The sequence below is a fragment of the Chiloscyllium plagiosum genome, unplaced genomic scaffold (assembly GCF_037043375.1).
Source record: "Chiloscyllium plagiosum isolate Xiang-an unplaced genomic scaffold, Cpla_swu_hap1 HiC_scaffold_15, whole genome shotgun sequence".
Taxonomy (NCBI): Eukaryota; Metazoa; Chordata; class Chondrichthyes; order Orectolobiformes; family Hemiscylliidae; genus Chiloscyllium; species Chiloscyllium plagiosum.
In genome coordinates, this window is record NW_028270153.1 from 75,440,784 (window position 1) to 75,451,183 (window position 10,400).

Below are 10,400 nucleotides of genomic sequence, written 5' to 3' on the forward strand. Positions count from 1 at the left end.
AAGGTGTTTGATAAGGTTGTCTGTGGTAGACTCATTCAGAAAGGGAGGATGCATGGGATACAGGGAAATTTGCCTGTCTGGATACAAAATTGGCTGGCCTATAGAAGACAGAGGGTGGTGGTAGGTGGAAAGTATTCAGCCTGGAGCTCGGTGACCAGTGGTGTTCTGCAGGGATCTCTTCTGGGACCTCTGCTCTTTGTGATGTTTATAAATGACTTGGATGAGGAAGTGGAAGGGTGGATTAGTAAGTTTGCCGATGACATGGAGTTTAGTGGAGTGATGGATAGTGTGGAGGGATGTTGTAGGTTGCAACAGGACATTGACAGGATGCAGAGTTGGGCTGAGAAGTGACAGATGGAGTTCAACCTGGAAAAGTGTGAAGTGATTCACTTTGGAAGGTGGAATTTGAATGCAGAATACAGGGTTAGAGGCAGGATTCTTGGCAGTGTGGAGGAACAGAGGGATCTTGGGGTCCATGTCCATAGATCCCTCAAAGTTGCCATCCAGGTTGATAGGGTTGTGTTGGCTTTCATTAACAGAGGGATTGGGTTTAAGAGCTGCGAGATTATGCTGCAGCTCTGCGAGGTTATGCTGCAGCTCTGCGAGGTTAGCCCACACTTGGAATATTGTGTTCAGTTCAGGTCGCCTCATAAATGGAAGGATGTGGAAGCTTTAGAGAGTGTGCAGAGGAGATTTACCAGGATGCTGCCTGGACTGGAGGGTGTGTCTTATGAAGAAAGGTTGAGCGAGGTAGGGCTTTTCTCATTGGAGCAAAGAAGGAATGAGAGGTGACTTGATAGAGGTGTATAGGATGATGAGAGGTGTAGATAGAGTGGATAGCCAGAGACTTCTTCCCAGGGCAGAAATGGCTATCACAGGGAGGGATAATTTTAAGGTGATTGGAGGGAGATATAGGGGCAATGTCAGAGGTCGGTTCTTTACACAGAGAGTGGTGGGTGTGGAATGCACTGCCAGCAGTGGGAGTAGAGTCAGAGACATTAGGGACATTTGGATAGGCACATGGATGATAAGGGGATGTAGGTTCGTCTGATTTTAGAGTAGGACAAAAGGTCGGCACAACATTGAGGGTTGAGGGGTCTGTACTGTGCTGGACTGTGCTGGACTATTCCATGTTCTGACATGGTTTATGAATGGAATTGGTATCATATCTGTTTCAAGTTAACACAGACCAGCATCAAGCTTCACAGTTAAAAGGATAATTGATTCAAAGTCCTTTCTGGATTTTCATTGGGAATAAAGAGATAACATTGTTCACAAGAAACTACAGACACTAAGGTTATAACAGGGCTTTTGCCCGAAACGTCGATTTCGAAGCTCCTTGGATGCTGCCTGAACTGCTGTGCTCTTCCAGCATCACTAATCCAGGATTAGCCATAAGAAAGTCCCAAGATGTTTCTGAGCTAAACCAGGGGCCTGTGTTTCAATTAGTTTTTTGCAGAAGTGAAGAAGTTAGCATTTGAATCCAGATCCATTAGCTGCGATGGATTTGGTAGTTGGATAGTTTTCTTGCTGATTTTCCAGCTCAGTGAGTGACAGCGAAGATTATTACTGCATTCTGCTTCTGTATTTATGGCCCTTCCAGCCTCCCAGTTACCTAACAACAGGCCAGTGAGATATCACTGGTGTGCTTCCACTGTCGGCCTGGAACAGTTTCCTGTAGATGCTCCAAGTTCTCCCTTTGTCTGAGCTGCTTGCCTTCAGAATCAGTCTTGGCTGGAAAGCAAAGGTGGCTACTGTTACTGGGTGACCTAAGCAGGAGCTAAGTCAAGTTCCACCTGAAATAGTCCTTCTAGAGGGACAGCTCCTTTCCCACCTGTCACTCTGGACTTTCCACCTGGTCTTTGCCCAGTCTATGTCCTTAAACAACTCATCAAGGAACTCTGAAAACCCTTGATGGGGTTTTAGAAATATTTTTACCGTAACCAACGACCTTCCCCATTGATTTCCTGAGAATGTTCTGGACGATGATGACACTGGCAGGGTAATCTGCCTGGAGAAAGTCTCTGGAGTTGCTTTCGTGTTTAGTACCAATCTATTCTCCAGTTGTCTGTCTACCTCTCATTTCTGTTCCTCAGTTCTCTATAGTGTTTATATTCAACCTGATTCTATTATGAAACTGGCATCTGTTTTATGATCTTTCTTCTGATTTATCTGACCATCCATTTCTTTCATCTTCCAGGGAGTTTGTTCTTTGTTACCCCTCCCTTTGATTGTCAGAGAGATGCACTTCGACTCTGCCCCTAACCATCTCCTCTCCAAAGACAGATTTCCAAATTCCATCACTGCCTGATAACCTCTGGACATAAACAAAAACAGAAATTGCTGGAAAGTTCTGAAGGAGGGTCACTAGACCTGAAACGTTATAGAGTCATAGAGATGTACAGCACGGAAACAGACCCTTCGGTCAACCTGTCCATGCTGACCAGATATCCCAACCCAATCTAGTCCCACCTGCCAGCACCCGGCCCATATCCCTCCAAACCCTTCCTATTCATATACCCATCCAAATGCCTCTTAAATGTTGCAATTGTACCAGCCTCCACCACTGCCTCTGGCAGCTCATTCCATACACGTGCCACCCTCTGTGTGAAAATGTTGCCCCTTAGGTCTCTTTTATATCTTTCCCCTCTCACCCTAACCCTATGCCCTCTAGTTCTGGACTCCCCCACCCCAGGGAAAAGACTTTGTCTATTTACCCTATCCATGCCCCTTATGATTTTGTAAACCTCTATCAGGTCACCCTTCAGCCTCCGACGCTCCAGGGAAAACAGCCCCAGCCTGTTCAGCCTCTCCCTGTAGCTCAAATCCTCCAAACCTGGCAACATCCTTGTAAATCTTTTCTGAACCCTTTCAAGTTTCACAACATCTTTCCGATAGGAAGGAGACAGTGACCTAACCAATTGGCCTTTCTCCAATTTAGAACTTCAACTTTTAGATCTGGTCTATCCTTTTCCATCACTATTTTAAAACGAATAGAATTATGGTCGCTGGCCCCAAAGTGCTCCCCCACTGACACCTCAGTCACCTGCCCTGCCTTTTTCCCAAGAGTAGGTCAGGTTTTGCACCTTCTCCAGTAGGTACATCCACATACTGAATCAGTAAATTGTCTTGTAAACACTTAACAAATTCCTCTCCGTCTAAACCCTTAACATTATGGCAGTCCCAGTCGATGTTTGGAAAGTTAAAATCCCCGACCATAACCACCCTATTATTCTTACAGATAACTGAGATCTCATAGAACATAGAACAATACAGCGCAGAACAGGCATTTCGGCCTTCAATGTTGCGCTGACCTATGAACTATTCTCAGCTCGACCCCCTACACTATCCCAAAATCATCCATGTGCTTATCTAAGGATTGTTTAAATCTCCCAAATGTGGCTGAGTTGACTACATTGGCAGGTAGGGCATTCCACGCCCTTACCACTCTGAGTAAAGAACCTGCCTCTGACATCTGTCTTAAATCTCTCACCCCTCAATTTGTAGTTGTGCCCCCTCGTACATGCTGATGTCATCATCCTAGGAAAAAGTCTTTCACTGTCTACCCTATCTAATCCTCTGATCATCTTGTATGTCTCTATCAAATCCCCTCTTAGCCTTCTTCTTTCCAATGAGAACAGACCCAAGTCTCTCAGCCTTTCCTCATTAGACCTTCCTTCCAGATCAGGCAACATCCTGGTAAATCTCCTCTGCACCTTTTCCAATGCTTCCACATCCTTCCCGAAATTTGGGGACCAGAACTGTACACAATATTCCTAGTGTGGCCGCACCTGCGTTTTGTACAGTTGCAGCATGATATTGCGGTTCCGGAACTCAATCCCTCTACCAATGAAACCTAACGCACCATATGCCTTCTTAACAGCACTATCCACCTGGGTGGCAACTTTCAGGGATCTATGTACATGGACTCCAAGATCCCTCTGCACATCCATACTACCAAGAATCTTTCCATCGACCCAGTACTCTGCCTTCCTGTTATTCTTCCCAAAGTGCATCACCTCACATTTAGCTGCATTGAACTCCATTTGCCACCTCTCAGCCCAATTCTGCAGTTTATCCAAGTCCCCCTGCAACCTGTAACATTTTTCCATACTGTCCACTACTCCGCCGACTTTAGTGTCGTCTGCAAATTTACTAATCCATCCACCTATGCCTGCGTCTAAGTCATTTATAAACAGCAGTGGTCCCAAAACAGATCCTTGTGGAACACCACTAGTAACCGGACTCCAGGCTGAATATTTTCCATCAACCACCACTGGCTGTCTTCTCTCAGAAAGCCAATTTCTAAGCCAAACTGCTAAATCACTCTCAATCCCATGCCTCTGCATTTTCTCCAACAGCCTACCATGTGGGTCCTTATCAAAGGCTTTACTGAAGTCCATGTACACCACATCAACTGCCCTAACCTCATCTACATGCTTGGTCACCTTCTCAAAAAACTCAATGAGATTTGTGAGACATGATCTGCCCCTGACGAAACCATGTTGACTATCTGAAATCAAATTGTTGCTTGCTAGATGATTATAAATCTTATCTCTTATAATCCTTTCCAAAACCTTTCCTACAACAGAGGTAAGGATCACTGGTCTATAATTACTTGGGTCATCTCTACTGCCTTCTTGAACAAGGGCACAACATTTGCAATCCTCCAGTCCTCAGGTACTAAACCCGTGGACAATGACGACTCAAATATCAAAGCCAAAGGCTCTGCTATCTCCTCCCTAGTTCCCAGAGAATCCTCGGATAAATCCCATCCGGCCCAGGGGACTTGTCTACTTTCACTCCTTCTGGAATTGATAACACCTGTGCATAACTAACCTCAATCCTTTCTAGTCTAATATCTGGTACCTCATTTTTCTCCTCTACAATATTCTCCTTTTTCCTGAGAAAACACCGATGAGAAATGTTCATTTAGCACCTCTCCGATCTCCACAGGATCCACACTCAACTTCCCACTTTTGTCTTTGATTGGCTCTATTCCTACCCGAATCATCCTTTTATTCCTCACATACCTATAGAAAGCTTTAGGGTTCTCCTTTATTCTATTTGCTAAAGACTGCTCGTGTCCTCTCTTTGCTCTTCTTAACTCTCTCTTTGAATCCTTCCTAGCTGATCTGTAACTCTCCATCGCCTCATCTGTACCATCTTGCCTCATCATCACATAAGCCTCTTTCTTCTTCTTAACAAGAGATACAATTTCTGTCGTAAACCATGGTTCCCTTACCTTATCACTTCCTCCCTGCCTGACAGGGACATACCTATCAAGGACACGTAATATCTGTTCCTCAAACCAGCTCCATATTGCCATTGTCTGCATCTCCTGCATTTTGCTACCCCAATCTATGCATCCTAATTAGATTAGATTACTTACAGTGTGGAAACAGACCCTTCAGCCCAACAAGTCCACACCGACCCGCCGAAGCCCAACCCACCCATACCCCAACATCTACCCCTTATCTAACACTACGGGCAATTTAACATGGCCAATTCACCTGACCTGCACATTTTTGGACTGTGGGAGGAAACCAGAGCACCCGGAGGAAACCCACGCAGACACAGGGAGGATGTGTAAACTCCACACAGTCAGTCGCCTGAGGCGGGAATTGAACCCGGGTCTCTGGCGCTGTGAGGCAGCAATGCTAACCACTGTGCCATCGTGCCGCCCATAATTGCATTATAATTGCCCTTGCCCCATCGATAACCCTTGACCTGTGGCATGTACCTATCTCTTTCCATCGCAAAACTAAACATAACTGAATTATGGTCACTCTCTCCAAAGTGCTCACCTACAACTAAATCAATCACCTGGCCTGGTTCATTACCAAGCACCAGATGCAGTGTGGCCTCCCCTCTTGTCGGCCCTTCGACATACTGTGTCAGGGAACCCTCCTGTACACATTGGACAGAAACTGATCCATCCGACATACTAGAGCTATAACATTTCCATCTATGTTGGGGAAGATAAAGTCCCCCATAATGACCACCCTGTTCCTTTCACTCCTACCCAGAATCATTTTGCCAATCCTCTCTTCCACATCCCTGGAAGTCTGCGGAGGCCTATAAAAAACTCCAAGCAGTCTGACCTCTCCTCTCCTGTTTCTAACCTCAGCCCACACTACCTCAGTAGACGAGTCCTCATCAAAAGTTCTCTCAGCCACAGTTGTACTATCTTTGACTAACAAGGCCACGCCTCCCCCTCTTTTCCCACCTTATCTGTTTTTAATGAAACATCTACTGCTCACCCTGCTCTATCCATGTCTCCGAAATGGCCACAATATTGAAGTCCCAGGTACCTATCCATGCTGCAAGCTCACCTACCTTATTTCGGATACTTCTGGCGTTGAAGTAGATGCACGTCAAACCAGCTTGTTGCCTGCCAGCACATTCCTGTGACCCTAAAATCCTGTCCCAGTCTTCCCTACTCTCATCCTCCTGTGCACTGTAGTTACACCTCCGGTTCCCACTCCCCTGCTGAGCTAGTTTAAACCCACCCGAATAGCACCAGCAAATTTCCCACCCAGGATATTAGTACCCCTCTGGTTCAAGTGAAGACCGTCCTGTTTGTACAAGTCCCACCTTCCCCAGAATGAGCCCCAATTATCCAAGAAACTGAAACCCTCCCTCCTGCACCATCCCTGTAGCTGATATCTCTCCCTATTCCTTGCCTCGCTATCACGTGGCACGGGTAACAATCCAGAGATAACAACTCTGTTTATTCTAGCTAAACTGGAAGGGGACTAATATACTGGCAGGGAGATTTGCTAGAGCTGCTCAGAAATTTGCAGCAGCAACAGTATGTGATGGATGGCAGTTTTCGGAAGGGGAGAAAGTCTCAGATACAGTCACAGAGATGGGTTAACTCCAGGAAGGGTGAGAGAGGTAGGCAGCTAGTGCAGGAGTCTTTTGTGGATATCCCCATTTCAAACAGGTATGCTGTTTTGGAAAATGTAGGGGGTGATGGATTCTCAGGAGAACGTATCTCGAACAGCCAAATCTCTGGTATTGAGACTGGGTCTAATGCAACGAGGGACACGTTGGTTTTGTTTCTCAATTTCCCTCTGACTATTAGGGGGTCTATAATACAATCCCAATATTGTGATCATCCCTTTCTTATTTCTCAGTTCCACCCAAATAACTTCCCTGAATGTATTTCTGGGAATATCCTCCCTAAGCACAGCTGTAATGCTATCCCTTATCAAAAGTGCCATTCCCCCTCCTCTCTTGCCTCCCTTTCTATCCTCCCTGTAGCATTTGTATCCTGGAACATTAAGCTGCCAGTCCTGCCCATCCCTGAGCCATGTTTCTGTAATTGCTATGATATCCCAGTCCCATGTTCCTAACCATGTCCTGAGTTCATCTGCCTTCCCTGTTGGGCCCCTTGCATTGAAATAAATGCAGTTCAATTTATTAGTCCTACCTTGTCCCTGCCTGCCCTGACTGTTTGACTCACTTCTGTTCTCAACTGTACCAGTCTCAGATTGATCTATTTCCTCACTATCTCCCTGGGTCCCACCCCCCCACCTTACAAGTTTAAATCCTCCCAAGCAGTTCTAGCAAATTTCCCTGCCAGTATATTAGTCCCCTTCCAATTTAGGTGCAATCCGTCCTTCTTGTACAGGTCACTTCTACCCCAAAAGAGATTCCAATGATCTAAAAATGTGAATCCTTCTCCCATACACTAGCTCCTCAGCCATGCATTCATCTGCTCTATCCTCCTATTCCTGCCCTCACTAGCTTGTAGCACTGGGAGTAATCCAGATATTACTACCCTTGAGGACCTCCTTTTTAAATTCCTGCCTAACTCTCTGTAATCTCCCTTCAGAATCTCAACCTTTTCCCTTCCTATGTCGTTGGTTCTAATGTGGACAATGACCTCCTGCTGGCCCCTCTCCCCCGTGAGAACATTCTGCACCCTCTCTGAGACATCCTTGATCCTGGCACCAGGGAAACAACACACCATTTTGCTTTTTCTCTGCTGGCCACAGAAACGTCTGTCTGTACCTCCAACTACAGAATCCCCTAACACAAGTGATCTCTTGAAACCCAATGTACCCCTCGTTGCATTAGAGCCAGTCTCAATACCAGAAACCTGGCTGTTCATGCTACGTTCCCCTGAGAATCCATCACCCCCTACATTTTCCAAAACAGCATACTTGTTTGAAATGGGGATAGCCCCAGAAGACTCCTGCACTAGCTGCCTACCTCTCTTACCCTTCCTGGAGTTAACCCATCTATGTGACTGTATCGGAGACTTTCCCCCCTTCCTATAACTGCCATCCATCACATACTGTTGCTGTTGCAAATTTCTTATTGCCACCAACTGTCTCTCCAACCAATCCATTCAATCTGATAGGATTTGCATCCAACAGTATTTATGACAGATATAATCTGCAGTAACCCTTAAACTCTGCTTTCACTCCACAGATGCTGTCAGACCTGCTGAGTTTTTCCAGCTATTTCTGTTTGTGTTTCTGATTTCCAGTATCCAAAAGTTCTTTCTTTTTTTTTATCCTGGATAGATCCCTCCACAATTTGCAGGAATTAACTCATCTCCAGTTAACATTTTTATCCTACATTGCTCCTTTTCGTTCTCCAAATATAATACGGACCTGATGATACTATGATCACTGTTCCCAATACTCCATCCCAGTTGGCATTCTGCACTTAACCAATTTCGATCCTCATGACTAGCTTCAATAATGTCACCTTCCCCACTGGGTGAAAATGCTTCTTTCCTCAATGGATATGTAAGATACTGATAAGCCTGCTTCAGAAGTTCCTCCCTTTTCTGCCCTTAACATAATTATAGGCCATTCATGACTTGGGTCATTCCAATCTTCTACTGTCATAAATCTCATAAATCCCGACCAATTCCAAGCAAATCTGTCCTTCTATACATTTTCCACCGGATCATGGCCGATTGAATACAGCTGGTCCAGCCTTGGTACCTTGTTTCTTAGCTCTGACCAATTAGAAACCTTAAGCACATTGTCTCACTTCATTGAATTACTGCCTTTAATCAATTGTAGCTCTGTGCCCTTAGCTGCTGTTGTTGTTGGGTTTCTATGGTTTTGGTTTCTGTATTCCAGGAGGTCTGTGAGGAGATTGAAACTCTGCAGAATGATGTGAAGTCATTGAGGAGCCTTGGAGAGGGACTGATAGACTCCATCAGAAGTGAAGACACGTGTGAGGTAGTGAAGCATCAAGATGAGGTGAGCAAGTGAATTGACTAATGAGGAGGAAACATTGGAAGCAGTTCAGGGGAGGTTTATCAGACTAATCCCTGGAATGAGCGGTTATCTTATGAGGAAAGTTTGAACAGACTGGGCTTGTATCTGCTGAAGGTTAGAAGATTAAGAGGCAACTTAATTAGACAACCCTGGGGGGGGGGGGGTCTTACTCGAGTAGATGGGGAGGGGATGCTTCCTCCTGTGGGAGAATCTAAAACTAAGGGTCATTGTTTAAATCTCAGGGTTCACCCGTTTAAAACAGTATCTGAATCATCTCTTCCTCAAAGATCACCCATTGTTCATTAAAATTCGACTTGCCATCTCTGGTTCCATTTTATTCTGGCAAGATGCCCCCCTTTCACATTCCACTTAACCCTCTTCTAATTTAATAGCTCAGTTTGTTTCCTGTTAATCTCTGTTACTAATCACAACTTTGTACAGTGATCAGTCTTACCCCATTTCTCCCCCTCAAACCCGTGTCTCCTTGACCCACCTCACTCCCCAACACCAGCTCCAGCAAAGCCTCCATTCCAGTTGGACTGATCAAGGATGTTCTCCTGAAATTACCATCAGAAATTACTGCCCCTTTTTATCTAATGCTATCCCAATTGATATTCAAGATCACAAGAACTAGGAACAGGAGTAGGTCATTCAGCCCCTCGAGCCTGCTCTGCCATTTAATGGAATCATGGCTGATCGGACATTCCTTCCACCCCTTTTCCCTGTAACCCTTGATTGTCTGAATGATCTGTCTGACTCAGCCTTAAATATACACAGGGTCTTTGCCCCCAATGTTCTTTGTGGCAAGGAGTTTTAAAGACTCTCAACCCTCTGAGCCCCTTGTGGCTGTCTGAGACTTCCCTTGTCCCTGTCTGAGCCCCTAGTGGCTGTCTGAGACTTCCCTTGCCCCTGTCTGAGCCCCTTGTGGCTGTCTGAGACTTCCCTTGTCCCTGTCTGAGCCCCATGTGGCTGTCTGAGACTTCCCTTGTCCCTGTCTGAGCCCCTTGTGTCTGTCTGAGACTTCCCTTGTCCCTGTCTGAGCCCCTAGTGGCTGTCTGAGACTTCCCTTGTCCCTGTCTGAGCCCCTAGTGGCTGTCTGAGACTTCCCTTGTCCAGTCTGAGCACCTTGTGGCTTTCTGAGACGTCCCT

At 45.7% G+C, this 10,400-nt stretch overlaps 1 protein-coding gene across 1 annotated transcript in view; it reads left to right on the plus strand.

The window, feature by feature from the left end:
• Positions 1–10,400, plus strand: part of LOC148147694 (microtubule-actin cross-linking factor 1, isoforms 6/7-like) — a 53,006-nt gene that overhangs the window by 24,021 nt on the left and 18,585 nt on the right. The window contains exon 3 of the mRNA XM_087994628.1: positions 9,111–9,233. Coding sequence (XP_087850754.1) covers positions 9,111–9,233 — 123 coding nt within the window. The remainder of the gene's footprint in view (positions 1–9,110; positions 9,234–10,400) is intronic.